General features: G+C 54.2%; 2 protein-coding genes across 2 annotated transcripts in view; one reads left to right on the top strand and one right to left on the bottom strand.

The window, feature by feature from the left end:
* Positions 1 to 553: 553 nt before the first annotated feature.
* Positions 554 to 6,489, bottom strand: NXNL1 (nucleoredoxin like 1). The gene is made up of 2 exons (XM_012443507.3): positions 5,870 to 6,489; positions 554 to 1,380 (listed from the first exon to the last, which is right to left on the bottom strand). Exons 1-2 carry the CDS (start codon positions 6,193 to 6,195, stop codon positions 1,068 to 1,070), a joined length of 639 nt encoding a protein of 212 aa, XP_012298930.2. The 5' UTR covers positions 6,196 to 6,489; the 3' UTR covers positions 554 to 1,067.
* A 1,919-nt stretch (positions 6,490 to 8,408) lies between these two features.
* Positions 8,409 to 17,637, top strand: part of SLC27A1 (solute carrier family 27 member 1) — a 28,136-nt gene continuing 18,907 nt past the window's right edge. The window contains exons 1-2 of the mRNA XM_012443603.3: positions 8,409 to 8,633; positions 10,077 to 10,244. Coding sequence (XP_012299026.2) covers positions 10,078 to 10,244 — 167 coding nt within the window. The 5' untranslated portion in view covers positions 8,409 to 8,633; position 10,077. The remainder of the gene's footprint in view (positions 8,634 to 10,076; positions 10,245 to 17,637) is intronic.

Here is a 17,637-nt window from a genome sequence, read left to right as displayed (position 1 = left end):
ACACCTGCCACTCGCTCACTCAGCATGGGGATCAGAACGGACTCCCCAGGTCCTGTCCCGCTTCTCCCTGGGGATCTCATCACAGCCCCTCTGCCCTGAGCCCTCTTGGGGGTGAGCTCAGAACAGACATCACCCCTCCCCCTCCCCACTTCGCGTCCACCCCTCTTCATCATGGGAGCTCAGAACAGCCCCGCAACCTCGCGTGCCCCCAGAGGAGTGCTCGAAACCCAGACAGTCCTCTACGTGCTCCCACACTGAGCTCCGTCCCGCCCTACTCCTGCGATTTTGGACAATCCCCTCCCCATCCCCTCGCCTTTGTTCCCAGGAGGCTCATTACGGAATCCCCTCCCGTGGCCTGCCCACCTGGGGCAGAGGAGGACTCAGAACAGCCTCCGCACTTCCATCCAGCCCTGTCTCCCAGCAGTGGGGCCAGGGTTTTCATAGATCCGCCACCCCTCCAGCAGCCTTCCCCAACTACGGGGTCACAACAGCCCCGCTCGGCCCCGCCCTCCGCCCTGCACCCCCGCACCCTCCACCCTGGCCCCCTACCCCACATCCCCACCCCACTCCCTCCCAGCTTTCTACCTCCGGAGTGGAGGGGTTCATCACTAAACCCCAACTCCTCCACCCTAGGGGGTCATAACAGTTCCCCTCGGCCCTGCTCTCCGCCCCGGCCCCACCCCCCACCCCCATTCCGCTCTCTTGCGGAGGCGGGGCGGAGGAGGAGAGTTTCCTTTTGTTTTTTGGGAACAGGATCTCCCTCTGTCGCTCAGGTTAAGTGCAGTGTGTCGTGGTGCGATCACGGTTCACTGCAGCCTCCCGGACTCAGATCCATCCTCCCACCTCAGCCTCCGGCGTAGCTAAGCCACAGGCGCGTGTCACCACGCCCGGCTAATTTTGAATTTTTGTAGAGTTAGGGTCTCGCTTGTTGTCCAGGCTGATCTCGAACTCTTGGACTCAAGCGATCCTCCCGCCTGGGCCTCTCCAAGTGCTGGGATTACAGGCGTGCGGGGGTGGAGGTTCATCACCAGACTCCACCCCTCTCCCCTCTCCTCCGCCCTCGGGGGTCAGAACAGCCCCCCGGACCCGCCCTCCTCCCCGTCCCCTCCCCCGGTGTCGCGCTCTCCTCGCGCCGCCTTCTCCACGCGGTACTTGCGGCGGCGCAGGCACTCGGTGAGGCTCCGAGGCTCCTGGTCCTCCAGGTCCTCGGGCAGCAGGAAGTTGCGGTCCAGCACCTCGGCTGCCTCCTGCCAGTTGGCGAAGCAGGCGGTGCCCAGGCGCTGGATCTCGTCGGCCCCGTCGCGGGTGAGCACGTCCCCATCCGGCTTGAGCACCACGACCGCCGGCAGGCGCTCCACGGAGAACTGGCGCCCGAGGTCCCTGCGGAGCGGGCAGGTCAGTCTGGGCGATGCCACATCCCTGATCCTGAACCAGAGAGCCCTACATCCAGCCTCCCGGTCCTTAGGCAGCGCCTTCTGTGTGCACTGAATCTTGCCGGGCACCGGGTGGGTGCAGGCGAGGACCGGGACAGGGCCAGACACTGTGGTCCCCGCGCTATGCCTCTATCACCCCAGGCATGCTGCAACCTCGGGGCATTTGCACTGGCTGTGCCCTGCGCCTGGAGAGCTCTCCTCAGACTTTCGCAGGTTAAGACCTTGTAGCGCCCGGGCGTGGTGGCTCACGCCTGTCATCCCAGCACTTTGGGAGGCCGAGGCGGGTGGATCACGAGGTCAGGAGGTCGAGACCATCCTGGCCAACATCGTGAAAGCCCGTCTCTACTAAAAACACAATTAGCTGGGTGTGGTGGCACGTGCCTGTAATCCCAGCTACTCGGGAGGCTGAGGCAGGATAATGGCTTGAACCCAGGAGACGAAGTTTGCAGTGAGCCGAGATCCTGCCACTGCACTCCAGCCTGGGTGATAGAGTGAGACTCTACCTCAAAAACAAAAACAAAACAGAAAAAACCAACTCTGTAGTATGCAGACCTCAAAAGGCACCAGGGTAACCCTGTCTCTACCAAAAAAAAAAAAAAAAAAAAAGCAGGGTATAGTGGTGCACTCCTGTAGTCCCAGGTACTCGGGAGACTGAGGCAGAAGGACTGCTTGAGCCCAGGAGTTTGAGGCTGCAGTGAGCTATAATTTCACCACTACACTCCAGCCTGAGTGACAGAGCCAGATCCTGTCTCAAAAATAAAATGAAATAACATCCCAAGGCAGTGTTTTTCTCCGAAGTGCCTTTCAGCATCCAACATCATATATGGTTTTTTAAATGTCTCCTACTTTGGCCAGTACTTTGGGAGCCCAAGATGGGCTGATCACCTGAGGTCAGGAGTTCGAGACCAGCCTGGCCAACATGGTGAGATCCCATCTCTACTAAAAATACAAAGAAATTAGCCAGGCCTGGTGGCGAGAGCCTGTAATGCCAGTCACTGGGGAGGCTGGGGCAGGACAATCGTTTGAACCCAGGAGGGGGAGGTTGCAGTGAGCCAAGATTGTGCCACGGTACTCCAGCCTGGAAGATGGAGGGGGAAAAAAAAAGGCCAGGCACGGTGGCTCGCGTCTGTAATCCCAGCACTTTGGGAGGCTGAGGCAGGTGGATTATGAGGTCAGGAGATTGAGACCATCCTGGCTAACCTGGTGAAACTCCGTCTCTACTAAAAATACAAAAAATTTAGCCAGGTGTGGTGGCGGGCCCCTATCTGTAGTCCCAGCTACTCTGGAGGCTCAGGCAGGAGAATTGCTTGAACCTGGGAGGCGGAGGTTGCAGTGAGCCAAGATTGTGCCAGCCTAGGTGACAGAGCGAGACTCCATCTCAAAAAAAAGAAAAAGAAAAAGAAAAAGAAATTTATTCTGCCTTATCATTTTCTCCTATAATAGAACTGTAGATTCAAGGACACATCCCCTGGTGTTCCCAGTGCCTGAAGTAGTGAAGGACACAGAGTAAGTGCTCAGGAAATGTACACAGGATAAATGAATGAATGAATGAATATTGCTAAAAGTCAGAGAGAAGGCTTGGAGGCTCATGCCTGTAATCCTAGCACTTTGGGAGGCCGAGATAGGCAGATCACCTGAGGTCAGCAGTTCGAGACCAGCCTGGCCAACATGGTGAAACCCCGACTCTACTAAAAACACAAAAATATTAGTAAGGTGCGGTGGCGAGTGCCTGTAGTCCCAGCTACTCTGGAGGCTGAGCCAGGAGAATCACTTGAACCTGGGAGGCGGAACTTGCAGTGAGCCGGGACTGTGCCACTGCCCTCCAGCCTGGGCAACAGAGCAAGACTCCGTCTCAAAAAAAAAAAAAAGAGAGAGAGAGAGATATTAAGCAGGGTAAGGGGTTGCTGGCTAGAGAGCATCTCTCCAAGGAGGTATTCTCTGAGCTGAGAGCTATGGGATGAGGGGGGCTGGAGAACTAGGGTAAGGTGTCCCAGGCAATATGCATAGGACATGCAAAGGTCCTGAGGTGGGATGGTCATTGGAGTACAGCCCTAATCACGCAGGCCATGCGTGGTCATGGTAAGGAGTTTCAATTTTGTTCTTTTTTTCTTTTTCTTCCTTTTTTTTTTTTCAGAGACAGGGTCTCCCTATGTTGTCCAGGCTGGAGTGCAGTGGCTATTCACAGGCGCGATCCCACTACCGATCAGCACGGGAGTTTTGGCCTGCTCCATTTCCTACCTGGGCCAGTTCACCCCTCCTTAGGCAACCTGGTGGTCCCCCGCTCCCAGGAGGTCACCATATAGATGCCAAACTTAGTGTGGACACCCCATCGGCATAGTGCACTACAGCCCAGAACTCCTGGGCTCAGGCGATCCTCCCACCTCAGCCTCCCGAATAGCGGGGACTACAGGCACGTGCCACCGCACCTGGCTCTTTTTTTCTTTTTCTTTGAGACAGCATCTTGCTCTGTCACCCAGGCTGGAGTGCAGCGGTGCAATCATAGCTCACTGCAGCCTCGACCTCCTGGGCTAGAGCAATTGTCTGGCCCCAGCCTTCTAAGTGGCTGAACTACAGGCTCGCATCACCACACCTGGGTAATTTTTAAATTGTTTTTTAGAGTCTGGGTCTCACTATGTTGCCTGAGCTGGTCCCAAACTCCTGAGCTCATGATCCTCCTGCCTCAGCCTCCCAAAGGGCTGGGATTACAGGCACAAGCCACGGTGCCCGGCCTCAATTTTGTTCAAAGTCTTAAGGGAAGCCAATGGGAAGCTCTCCACATCCCTAGGAGACCCTGGACCAAACCTCCCGTCTAGGCCCTAATCCTACAAACTCCCACCCTCTCATCCTGGAGTAGGGGCAGCTGCCAGACTGGACCTATCACCCAGAGTTCTGTTTTTTTTTTCCCCAGTCTTAAACTCCTGAGCTCAAGGGATCCTCCCATCTCAGCCTCCCAAGTAGCAGAGATTACAGGTGCTGGGCTCAACCCATGGTTCTTTACTTTTGTTTTATAATTAATTATATATATTATTTATTTACTTAAATTTTTCTTTCTTTCTTTTTTTTTTTTTGTTTTGAGACGGAGTCTCACTCTATCGCCCAGGCTGGAGTGCAATGGCACAATCTCGACTCACTGCAAACTCCATCTCCTGGGTCCAAGCGATTCTCCTGCCTCAGCCTCCCGAGTAGCTGGGATTATAGGTGTCTGCCACCACCCGGCTAATTTTTGTATTTTTAGTAGAGACAGGGTTTCACCATGTTGGTCAGGCAGGTCTCAAATTCCTGACCTCATGTGATCCACCCGCCTCGGCCTCCCAAAGTGCTGGGATGACAGGTGTGAGCTACTGTGTGCAGCCTATTTTTTTAATTTTTGTTTTTAGAGATGGAGTTTCCCTGTTGTTGTCCAGAGTGAAGTGTAATGGTGGGATCTCAGCTCACTGCAACCTCTGCCTCCTGGGTTGAAGCAATTCTGCCTCAGCCACCCGAGTACCTGGGATTACAGGCTCTCGTCAACACAGAGCAGCCTCCCTGGGATTATAGGTGTTGGCTACCACGCCCATTTTTTTAAATTGCATTTTAGGTTTTGGGGTACATGTGAAGAACATGCAAGATTGCTGCACGCCCTTTTTTTTGCGGGGGAAGTCTTGCTGTGTTGCCAGGCTGGAGTACAGTGGCCCAATCTTGGCTCACTGCAACCTCTGCCTCCCAGTGTAAGTGATTCCCCTGCCTCAGCCTCCCAAGTAGCTGGGATTACAGGCTTGCACCACCACGCCCAGCTAGTTTTTGTATTTTTAGTAAAGATGGGGTTTCACCATGCTGACCAGGTTGGTCTCGATCTCTTGACCTTGTGATCCACCTGCCTTGGCCTCCCAAAGTGCTGGGATTGCAGACGTTAAGCCACAGCACCCAGCCACACTTTTTATTTTTGAGACAGAGTCTTGTTGTGTTGCCCAGTTGCCCAGGCTGGAGTGCAGAGGTAGATCTCAGCTCATTGCAACCTTTGCCTCTCAGGTTCAAGCAAGTCTCCTGCCTTGGCCTCCCAAGTAGCTGGGACTACAGGCATGAGTCACCATACCCAGTTAAATTTTGTATTTTTAGTAGAGATGGGGTTTCACCATGTTGGCCAGGCTGGTCTCAAACTCCTGACCTCATGTGATCTGCCCGCCTCAGCCTCTCAAAGTGCTGGGATTACAGGGGTTAGAGCTACCATGCCCAGCCTTGCTATTACATAGTCGAGTCTCTCTTTTGCACCTGTTCCTCTCACTCAGCTATAAGCTCCCTGGGGTGGCATGGAAGCCAGCACATGGAAGTGGGCACCCCCTAGTCCCCAGTATATGGACTGGCACACAGGGGCTGCTCATTCACTCCAGTCAGAATGGATGCTTCACTTTCAGTGAACATGCCCCCTCCTCCAGGAAGCCCTCCCCGCCTCTTCTCACCTCCTCAGATCATCCTCAAAGGGCAGGAAAAGCCACTTCTTTGGCATGTCCTTGAGGAACAGGTCCTGCTGCTCCTCCGTGGGGTCCTGGGACACGTACACCAGGGCCAGCTGCGCCGCCCGCAGCACATAGAACTCATCTGTGAGCCGCACGAAGAAGTCCTTGAGGATGGGCATGAAGGCCTGGCACTGCGGACAAGCCCCGGCGCCGAAGAACAGCAGTACCAACCGGTTCTCCAGCTTGCGACTGACCTCGGCCTCCGTGTCCAGCTCGTCCTGGTCGCTGTTGTTTCGGATCAGGACACGGCCAGAGAACAGGGAGGCCATGGTAACCCGGGCTGGGTGCTGGGGACAGTGCACCGTGCGGTCCCTGGTCTGCTGACTGGCTCCTCTCCCAGAAATAGAACTCTTTAGGAAGCCAGCTTAGGACCTCACTAATCTGCCTAAACCTTAACCTGAGGGGCCTCTGAGGGCGGGGGGCAGGGCTCCCTGTGTGGCCCTTCTCAAGAGAGAGCTGTAAACGCATTAAGAAAAGCAGGTAACAGATGGGTGTGGTGGCTCACGCCTGTAATCTCAGCACTTTGGGAGGCAGAAGCAGGCAGATCCCTTGAGCCTGGGGGAGTTGGAGACCAGCCTAGGCAACATGATACTGTCTCTACAAAATATACAAAAATTAGTCAAGTAGGGTGGTGTGCACCTGTAGTCCCAGCTACCTGGGGGGCTGAGGTAGAAGGATCGCTTGAGCCCGGGAAGTTGAGAGTGCAGTGAGCTGAGATCATGCCACTGCACTCCAGCCTGGGCATCAGAGAGAGACCCTGTCTCCAAAAAGAAAAAAAGAAAAAGAAAGCTGGGCGCGGTGGCTCACGCCTGTAATCCTAGCACTTTGGGAGGCTGAGGCAGGCGGATCACCTGAAGTCAGGAGTTCGAGACCAGCCTGACCAATATGGTGAAACCCCTGTCTTTAAAAACAAAAAAAAAAAGAAAGAAAGAAAGAAAAAGAATCCCTACTGCAATGGGCATTTAAATTTGTCTGGGAGAAATCTTTCCCTCCTACAGAGCGCTTGTGTTCTACTTAGAATGAAACCCCCACGCTATGATCTTGTGGAATTTTATTTCAATATTGCTTATTTTCTTTCATTCTTCCTGAAAGTTCCAAAAACATTGTTTGCTGTGGCAGTCCCTGCGATCAACCAGGGGAGGGCCCATTGGGAGTCTGAGCACAGTAGGTAATTGATAAATTACCTATTGTTTATTGGTCAGATGTGGTGGCTCCTGCTTGTAATCCCAGCACTTTGGGAGGCTGAGGCAAGTGGATCACCTGAAGTCAGGAGTTCAAGACCAGCCTGACCAACACGGTGAAATCCCATCTCTATGAAAAATACAAAATTAGGCCACAAGGCGAAATCCAGTCTCTACTAAAATTAGGCTGGGCGTGGTGGCTCATGCCTGTGATTCCAGCACTTTGGGAGGCTGAGGCAGGTGGATCACCTGAGGTCAGGAGTTTGAGACCAGCCTGGCCAACATGGCAAAACTCCATCTCTACTAAAAATATAAAAATTAGCTATGTATGGTGACACATGCCTCTAACCGAGCTACTAGGGAGCTGAGGCAGGAGGACTGCTTGAACCTGGGAGGCAGAGGTTGCAGTGAGCCAAGATTGTGTGACTATACTCCAGCCTGGACAACACAGCAAGACTCTGTCTCAAAAAAAAGAAAAAAAATTAGCCAGGCACAGTGGCAGGTGCTTGTAATCCCAGCTACTTGGGAGGCTGAGGCAGGAGAATCACTTGAACCTGGGAAGTGGAGGTTGCAGTGAGCTGAGATCACCCCATTGCACTCCAGCCTGGACAATTAGAGCGAAACTCTGTCTCAAACAAACAACAAAAAAAAGTAAATGTTTATTGGCCGGGTGTGGTAGCTCCTGCCTGGAATGCCAGCACTTTGTTTTGTTTTGTTTTTTTCTTTTGAGATGGAGTTTGTGCTCTTGTCGCCCAGGCTGGAGTGCAGTGACTCAATCTTGGTTCACTGGAAACTCTGCCTTCCATGGTCAAGCGATTCTCCTGCCTCAGCGTCCTGAGTAGCTGGGATTACAGGTGTGCTCCACCACGCCCGGCTCATTTTTGTATTTTTAGTAGAGTCAGGGTTTCGCCATGTTGGTCAGGCTGGTCTCGAACTCCAGATCAAGTGATCTGCCCTCCTCAGCCTCCCAAAGTGCTGGGATTACAGGGGTGAGCCACCACACCTGGCCTGTCCTCAGTTTCTTTACCTGTCAAATGATCACAGCAGTGCTACCTGGCCAAGTAAGAGTGTAGCTGTAGTTATTGGTCATTGCTGGCTCTTCCAGGCCCAGAAAGCGAGAGGCCAGTGGCTGGCTCTGGGCCTGGCCTCCGGATCTTCCTCGTGGTCCCCCATTCCAGCCACCCAGCTGCTGGCAGGGACCAATGGCAGTGTAGTGGGTGAGAGCCTGCCCAGGCCTGTCTTCCAAATGCATTGGAAGCTGGCCCTGGGCAGCCTCCCAAGGAGAACGCCGGAAAGGTCGGCCAAGCAGGGCAGAAAACAAGCAGTGGTGGAGTCGGCAGTGGGGCAGAGGAGGGAGAGCTGGAAGGGAAGAACCGCAAAGCAGAAGCCCGCACAGTGGGCACATCGCACCCAAGAGGGGCCCAAGAGTCTGCAGAAACAGAAAGGTTCCCGGCCTCAGACTCCTAGTCCCTGCCTGCCTCCTGCCTGAGCTTCTGGGAGACTGAAGGCACCGCTTGCAGCTTAAGGTCAGCCAGAGAACAGGGTTGTGGGTGCCCCCACGGCAGCGCTGGCCCGCGCTGGGGGGAGCATCTAGGACCCTGGGGTGCAAGTAAAGGGCCTGTGGGTGCTTCTAGGAAGGATGGGGACCTAGCGTGTGGATTTTGTCCTTCCTGGGATCTTGGGGTGTGACGTTGAGGCTTAACCGGCTAGGCTTCGGGACATGGATTAAGAATTAGCTGTGTCCTTAAATTACACGTTTAAGGCCGCGGCGGGGCTTACAATTAGAAACTTCTGAGGCTCCGAGGTTGGAGTTGAGCACTCCCTGGGGCTCTGAAATGTGTTTTTAAGACCGAAAGAGGCTTTGGGGCTTGGATTTAGGACAAACTGGGGCAAGAATCCAGCCTAGCGGGCAGTGGGTGTGGACTGGGATATTTTTGGTCCCCGGGGGTAGGTATCCTGCATGCCATCTAGGGCTCGGGTCCTGCGATCTTGCGAGCCACGCCCCACAGCTGCAAGACGCGCGCGTTTCCTTAGAGGAGGCGGGGCAAGGCTTGGTTGTCATGGAGACAGCGGCCGTCCCCGGCGCGCCGTTCTAGCTTCCACATCTCGTTGGCCGTCGCCTCTCTGGCCCAGTTGCCTCTCTATGGTCGTGGCTTCAGGAAGAGGGTCCTCCTCGGCTCTGCGGGCTGAGCCGGAGTGAAACCCAGGAGGTGGTGACCCGGCCGAAGCCTGAGGGCGGGGCCCGTGGCCAGGATAGAACCTGAGCCCAGGAACGTGGTCTAGGCCCGGGACTGGGGTGGGGCTTAAATGGACGCGGGCGGGGTCTAGTTCTGGGAGGGCGGGGCGTGTGTGGGGGGGGGCCTTGGATCTAACCTAGGGGTGGGGCCTGGCTAAGAGGGGCGGGACTCTGAGGGAGAGGTCTTGTTTCTATGCGTGGGGCTAGGAGCCAAACTGAGGGCGCGGCCCAGTGACTGGCGAGAAGGCCATGGGGTAGAGACAGGACCAGGAGGAAAGGGGACAGAACGTGAAGGGGAATTCGGGAATTGAGGTTAGAGGCTAGGTGAAGGCACGTGGCGAGGCCTGACAGTGACCGACAGAGTGGACAAGCTGACTCTGGGGGCGGGGCCTGTTGTAAGATTGGCAGGGAAGGATGGGCTCAAAAATATGTGATAGAGCGGAGCCACGGTCCGGGGGCGGAGCCTGGCCGGAACCTGGCCAATTCCAGGCCTGGGGGCGGGGTCTGGTTCCAGTTAGGGGGCGTTAACTAGAACGGGAAAGGGGGCGGTGCCTGGCATGAGGACCTGACCAATCCCAGGCCTGGGAACAGAGTCTGACTCGGAGCGCGCTTCCCGGACTCGCGGGGGACGGAGCCGAGCCCTGGGGGCGGGGCTTGCCCTAGGGATGGGGCGGGGCCAGTGGTGGGGCGGAGCCTGAGGGACCCGCGGCCTCAGCGCTCTCTGCCTCCCCAGGATGCGGGCTCCGGGTGCGGGCACGGCCTCGGTGGTCTCGCTGGCGCTGTTGTGGCTGCTGGGGTTGCCGTGGACCTGGAGCGCGGCAGCGGCGCTCGGCGTGTACGTGGGCAGCGGCGGCTGGCGCTTCCTGCGCATCGTCTGCAAGACGGCTAGGCGAGACCTCTTGTGAGTGTTGAGGGTATCCGGCCAGTGCCAGGGCCGGGGGCGGGGCTGAGGGCTCTAGGGCGCACGGTGGTGGGGCTGGATTGCAGGGACAGCTTGGAGGGTCCGGAGAATTGGGGGTGCTTTGTAGTTTGGGGGCGGGATGGGGACGGGGCCTGAGAGAGTGACCAGTTGGGGGGCCCTGAGCGGACTGCAGGGGACACTTTAAGGGTTTCTCGGGGGAGACGAGTAGCCTCCAGGGTCTTGGGGTGTTGCAGGCTGCTTAGGAGATCTCAGGGTATTTGGGGGGCAACTTGGGGGTCTTTGGGCAGCTGGTGGAAGTTCCAGGGAGCTGGGGCTGACTGGAAAGCTGTGGCGGTGTGGGGGTCTCTTTGGAGCCTTGATGACTGTGAGAGATTTCTGGGGGCTCTCCAGTGGGTCACCGGGGCTCACAGGGATGACCCAATAGATAGTCTCTGGGGACTGCCAAGACATTTTGGGTCTATCTAGGGCTTTCTCTGAGGGATGAGCGAGCTGTTTAGGAAATCTGTAAAGGACTTGCAGAGTCTCTGAAGGTGTGTTGTTCCTCGGGACCGTTTACAGCCGGGGCACTGTTTGAGAGTTTCGAGTGTGTGTGTGACTTTGGTTTTGGGAGTTGTTCGGAGTGTGTAGGGAGGCTGCTGTGTATTCCAGGACATGGTTGGAGGTCTCTTCTGGAGACCGGGACTCTGGGTTCAGGCTAAGGGGGCAGATTCTGGTGTCCTGGGCAAGTATGCTTGGAGGGTTTCTCTGGTGTCTCTGAGGGGCTTAATCAAATGAGCCGTTGGGGGTCCTTCTGGGGTGAAACAGGCATTGCTGGAAGTTCCTATCAGAGCAGATCTCAGGAACAGCCCCACGTAGGAGCAGGTGAGCACCGGCTGAGTAGGGCAGGGTTCAGCACCGTCATAGTTCCTTGTAAGACGGACTTGCAAGAGGGACTGAACCCATTGTAAGGGGGCGCAGAGGGTGTGGAGATGGGAAGGATCCCACTGTAAGTTGACTGGTTCTGAACTTTACTTTTTTTTGAGATGGAGTCTTGCTCTGTTGCCAGGCTGGAGTGCAGTGGCACAATCTCGGCTCACTGCAACCTCTGCCTCCCATGTTCAAACGATTCTCCTGCCTCAGCCTCCTGAGTAGCTGGGACTACAGGTGTGCACCACCACGCCCAGCTAATTTTTGTATTTTTAGTAGAGACGAGTTTCACCATGTTGGCCAGGCTGGTCTTGATCTCTTGACCTCGTGCTCCATCCGCTTTGGCCTCCCAAAGCGCTGAGATTACAGGCCTGAGCCACTGCGCCTGGCCAGTTCTGAACTTTCTAAAACTCACCCCTTCTTCTCTACGCCATGGCCCCGGCCCTTGGCCCCTCGGTTGTTATGATGTGCAAATCTGCCTGTGCCCTCTGCTCTCACATTTTCCCATGGCCAGCCCATCCTCTGCAGAAGGAAGACTCAGCCCCTAGCTGGGCGCTGAAGGTCCTAACCATCTGTTCCCACCCGCTCACCGCTCCCCTCCTCCATATGTTCACCTGGTCCCCAGAAAGACTTGCTGCAGTGTCAAGCTGAAGCTGCCCAGAACATACTGGGCCCCTTTTAGCTGGGGCAGGCTCTCCCTCTGGGAACCTTTGCTGAATTTTCCTGCTCAGCACCCTCTCATAGCTCCTTGCTGCCCTCAGAATTGAGGCCATACTCCTGAGCGTGGTGCACGAGGTCCTTGACAGTGTCTCAGCCTCCGCCTGCTTCCTTCTAGTCACCCTTCCAGCTGCACTTGCCTCTTGGCTATTCCCTGTTTGTTTGTTTGTTTGTTTGAGACAGAGACTCGTTCTGTGGCCTGGGCTGGAGTGCAGTGGCACGATCTCGGCTCACTGCAACCTCCACCTCCTGGGTTCAGCGATTCTCCTGCCTCAGCCTCCCAAGTAGCTGGAACTACAGGCACATGCCACCATGCCTGGCTAATTTTTGTGTTTTTAATAGAGATGGGGTTTCACTATGTTGATCAGGCTGGTCTCAAACTCCTGACCTCAGGTGATCCACCCACCTTGGCCTCCCAAAGTGCTGGGATTACAGGCATAAGCCACTATGCCTGGCCCCTTTTTTTCTTTGAAACAGGGTCTCCCCTCTGTTGCCCAAGCTGGACCAGCCTCCATCTCCCGGGCTTAAGCAATCCTCTCACCTCGGCCTCCTGACTAGCCGGGACTACAAGCACCTGCCACCGCTCCTGGATAGTTACAAGATTGTTTTCTATAGAGATGGGGTCTTGGTATGTTACTCAGTCTGGTCTGGAACTCCTGGCATTAAGCAGTCCTCCTACCCCAGCCTCCCGAGTAGCTGGGGTGACAGGTGCACACCACCACACCAGGCAGATTTTTGTATTTTTTGCAGCATCATGGTTTTGTCATGTTGTCCAGGCTAGTCTCGAACTCCTGGCCTCAGGGATCCTCCTGCTTCAGCCTCTCAAAGTGCTGGGATTACCGCGCCCAGCCTGGACTGCTGTCATCCATGTTGTCTGCTTGAGGACTTTCAGACACCCAGATGGGGTGGTTGGAGTTGCCAACTCATGTGAGGTTATGAGTCACCACAGAGATTTCACCCCTTCCTCCTAACAGCAAAGGCTCTGAGATACCAACCTTCCTTTCAGTTCCTGGGGTGTGTATGTTAAGGAAAGATCTTGGCTGGGCACAGTGGCTCATGCCTGTAATTCCAGCACTTTGGGAGACCAAGGCAGGCGGATCACAAGGTCAGGAGTTCGAGACCAGTTTGGCCAACACGGTGAAACCCTGTCTCTACTAAAAATTCAAAAATTAGCCAGGCGTAGTGGTGGGTACCTGTAATCCCAGCTACTCGGGAGGCTGAGGCAGAAGAATTGCTTGAACCTGGGAGGCAGAGGTTGCAGTGAGCTGAGATCTCACCATTGTACTTTATCTAGCCTGGGCGACAGAGTGAGATCTTGGAGAAAGAAAAAGAAAAAAAGGAAGATCTTATTTTGATTTCCAGTTCACCTTTATGTTGAATGGGCATCATTTGAGTTTTTATCAGATTCAAACCTGCCTTGTCTGACACCTAAGCTGTACCCATCCTGGGACTACAATGACATTTTGGCCTCTGACTGGTCCTTATTTTCTGATCATTTTGTTTCTACTTTAATAAAGATTTGACTTGGCCAGGCCCAGTGGCTCACGCCTGTAATCCCAGTGCTTTGGGAGGCCGAGGCGGGCAGATCACTTGAGGTCAGGGGTTTGAGACCAGCCTGGCCAACATGGCGAAACCTCATCTCTATTAAAAAATACAAAAATTAGCTGGGTGTGGTGGCACGTGCCTGTAACCCTAGCTACTTGGGAGGCCGAGGCAAGAGAATCGCTGGGATCCGGGAGGCAGAGGTTGCAGTGAGCCAAGATTGCACCACTACACTCCAGCCTGGGCAACAAGATCAAAACTCTGTTTCAAAAAAACAAAACAAAACAAAACAAAACAAAAAAATAGTTAACTCATTTTAACCCTGCATTTTTAGTGTTGTTTTTTTCTTTTCTTTCCTTGCTTTAGGATTAGAAGTTTCTTGTGTTTTTGATAAGGTCTCACTCTGTCACCCAGGCTGGAGTGCAGTGGTATGATCATAGCTCACTGCAGACTCAACTTCCCAGGCTCCAGTGATCCTCCCACATCAGCCTCCCAAGTAGCTGGGACTGCAGGTGCACACCACCATACCAGGCAGATTTTGTTTATTTTTTGTAGAGGAGAGGTCTCGCTATGTTGCCCAGGCTGGTCTTGAACTCCTGGGCTCAAGGAATCCTCCTGCCTTAGCCTCCCAAAGTGCTAGGATGACAGGTGTGAACCACCACATCTGGGCTGTTTTCTTGCCTTTTAGTCTTGGGCCTCTTTCTAGGTGGTGGGTGCCGTAGGGGCACAGAAGGAGACTGTCAGTCTTGGCACCGTGACCCTGTGCCCCTCAGGACTGGCACATAGCAGTAGCGCAGGACATGTTTGTTAGGTGGAAGGCCGTCCCTTCCTTCTTGGGTTCACCCAGGCCCATCCCTCCCTCTTCAGCTCTGCTCCCAGGAGCCCCTGGGGTATCCATGCCTGGTTCTGTCTCACCTGGGGACAGGGCAGGAGATGCGTCCACTCTAAGTCCCTGACGTGGCTGGACATACTTGCCTGTGGGAGGCAGCCTTGCAGATGGCCCCAGGGCCCCCTGTCTCCTGCTCTTCCCACTCTCACATGGTCCCCTCCCTTTGAGTGTGGGCCGGACCTAGTGACTCTTCTTCTTCTTTTTTTTTTTTTGAGAAGGAGTTTCGGTCTGTTGCCCAGGCTGGCGTGCAGTGGTGTAATCTAGGCTGACTGTAACCTCTGCCTCCCGGGATCAAGCGATTCTCCTGCCTCAGCCTCCCGAGTAGCTGGGATTACAGATACGCCCCACCATGACTGGCTAATTTTTGTATTTTTAGTAGAGAGGGGGTTTCACCATGTTGGTCAGGCTGGCCTTGAACTTCTGACCTTGTGATCTGCCCACTTCGGCCTCTCAAAATGCTGGGATTATAGGCGTGAGCCACTGCGCACAGCCTTTTATCTTTCTCTCTCTCTTTTTTTTTTTTTTGAGACAAAGTTTTGTTTTTGTCGCCCAGGCTGGAGTGCAGTGGCGTGATCTCAGCTCACCACAACCTTCACCTCCCTGGTTCAAGCGATTCTCCTGCCTCGGCCTCCCAAGTAGCTGGGATTACAGGTGTGCGCCACCATATCTGGCTAATTTTTGTATTTTTAGTAGAGACGGGGGTTTCACCACGTTGGTCAAGCTGGTCTTGAACTCCTGACCTTGTGTTTCGTCCACCTTGGCCTCCCAAAGTGCTGGGATTACAGGCATGGGTCATTGCACCTGGCCTTTTTTTTTTTTTTTTGAAATGGAGTCTCTCTCTGCTGCCCAGACGGAGTGCAGTGGCTTGATCTTGGCTCACTGCAAAATCCACTTTCTGGATTCAAGCGATTCTCCTGCCTCAGCCTCCCGAGTAGTTGGGATTACAGGTGCCTGCCACCATGCCCAGCTAATTTTTTTGTATTTTTAGTAGAGACAGGTTTTTGCCATGTTGGCCAATCTGGTCTCGAACTCCTGACCTCAGGTGATCCACTGGCCTCGGCCTCTCAAAGTGCTGGGATTACAGGCTGAACCACCATGCCCTAGTGACTCCCTTCTAGCGAATAGAATACATCAGAAGTGGTGGAGGCTGGGTGTGGAGGCTCATGTATGTAATTCCAGCACTTTGGGAGCCCAAGGTGGGAGGAATTTCTGAGGCCAGGAGTTCAAGACCAGTGTGGGCAACATGGTGAGACTCCATCTCTACACACAAAAAATTAGCTGGAAGAGTGGTGCGCTCCTGAGGTCCCAGCTACTCAGGAGGCTGAGGTGGGAGGATTGCTTGAGTCCAGGAGGTCAAGGCTTCAGTGAGCTATGATTGCCCTGTGCACTCCAGCCTGAGCGAGGGAGCAAGACTCTGTCTCAAGAAATGAAGGGATATTAACAAATCCCATTTTACATATGAGAGAACCCAGGCACAGAGAAGGGAAGTCATTTGCCCAGGAACACACAGCAGGGAAGGGATAGGACTCCAGAGTGTGTGCTCTTAGTCACTGTGCCACACTGGTGTGGGGGGTGGGTGCTAAATTTAGACCCTGGCTTCAGAAAATATTTCAGCACCCTGCCCTGGCTCTCCTAACGTGCCCTGTACTTCCTGCATGAAATCTGATCGTATTCATCCTTGTTGATTTCTTCCGCCCCGGAGTCCTGGGCCCAGAGCCGGACAGTGGGCTCATTGTCCCTGGGGTGGGGGTGGCTTGAGCAGCCACCAGGCAGGGCTGCCCAGGCATGTGGCTGGAACCAAGTGCCGGAATCCACTGCCTGCCCGCGTGGGCGTCCTTGAGAGAGAACGAGTGAGACCAAGAGAGCAGGAGGCTGGGGACGAATCCTCGTGTTCCCGCATCCAGCCCTGGTGTTTGCCCGAGAGTGACCAGCTGTGGCCTCAGTTCCTGTTTCTTGTTCTGTTACCTCTGGACGGGGAGCCTACTGCCAGGGGCTGTTTCCTATGGTTACTCCCCCAATAACGGCCCTCTCCCCATGGCTGGAACATTTGTACCCCATCATGGAGTTCTCAGGATGCTCTGTCAAGTACACTCACAGGAAGCTCTCAGAGCAGAATTGGGTGTATAATAGGTGCTCTGGGCTAGGCGCGGTGGCTCACGCCTGTAATCCCAGCACTTTGGGAGGCTGAGACGTGTGGATCATCTGAGGTCAGGAGTTCGAGCCAGCCTGGCCAACATGGTGAAACCTCATCTCTACTAAAAATCCAAAAAAAAATTAGGTGGGTGTGGTGGCGGGCACCTGTCATTCCAGCTACTTGGGAGGCTAAGGCAGGAGAAATGGCTTGAACCTGAGAGGAGGAGGTTGCAGTGAGCTGAGGTCGTGCCACTGCACTCCAGGCTGGGCGACAGAGTGAGAGGCCCTGTCTCTAAAAAATAAAATATAAAAAGATTCTGAGCTGGGCACAGTGACTCACGCCTGTAATCCCAGCACTTTGGGAGGCTGAGGCAGGTGGATCACCTGAGGCTAGAAGTTCAAGACCAGCCTGGCCAACAAAATGAGATCTTCTCTACAAAAACAAAGCAAAATAAAATAAAACAAAAAAAAAATCCCTTTACTGGCAGTTTTGGAGACACAGGGAGGCACGAAGGCCAGTCAGTGTCTTTATACCAGATTTGCTGTCTTTGCCATGAAATCACTGAATTTTCCCACATGCTTTGAGCCCCGTTAGTCGTCATCCTGCGGTGGGGGGCCCGATTCCTGCGCGGGCTGCCCAGTCTTCTGTGGTAAAATCAAGCCATTGTGTGGGTCATCCCTTCCCTGCTGTAGGGCATTTGCTGTTTTTTTCATCTTCTGCACTTTGGAAGCTACAGTGAATAGCGCTGTTATTTCCCACATGCGACTTTAATATGCCGACCTTTTTATTTTTAAAATTGTTGAGACGTATTTCATATTTCTATTGTTTCTTTCTTTCTTTCTTTCTTTTTTTAAACGGAGTCTTGTGAGACTTAGCAATTCTCCAAAAAAAAAAAAAAAATGGAGTCTTGCTCTGTGGCTCAGCTGGAGTGCAGTGGCGCGATCTTGGCTCACTGTAACCTCTGCCTCAGATTCAAGTGATTCTTGTGCCTCACCCTTCTGAATAGCTGGGATTACAGGCACCCACCACCATGCACAGCTAATTTTTGTATTTTTGGTAGAGACGAGGTTTTGCCATGTTGGCCAGGCTGGTCTTGAACTCCTGTATTCAAATAATCCACCCACCTCGGCCTCCAAAAGTGCTGGGATTACAGGGGTGAGCCTCCGTGCCTGGCCTGATCTGCT

This window comes from Aotus nancymaae, unplaced genomic scaffold, assembly GCF_030222135.1.
Source record: "Aotus nancymaae isolate 86718 unplaced genomic scaffold, 86718_ANA_hifiasm-v0.15.2.pri h1tg000028l, whole genome shotgun sequence".
Taxonomy (NCBI): Eukaryota; Metazoa; Chordata; class Mammalia; order Primates; family Aotidae; genus Aotus; species Aotus nancymaae.
The sequence above is the reverse complement of the archived record's forward strand: the minus strand, read 5'-3'. Positions and strand labels throughout refer to the sequence as shown.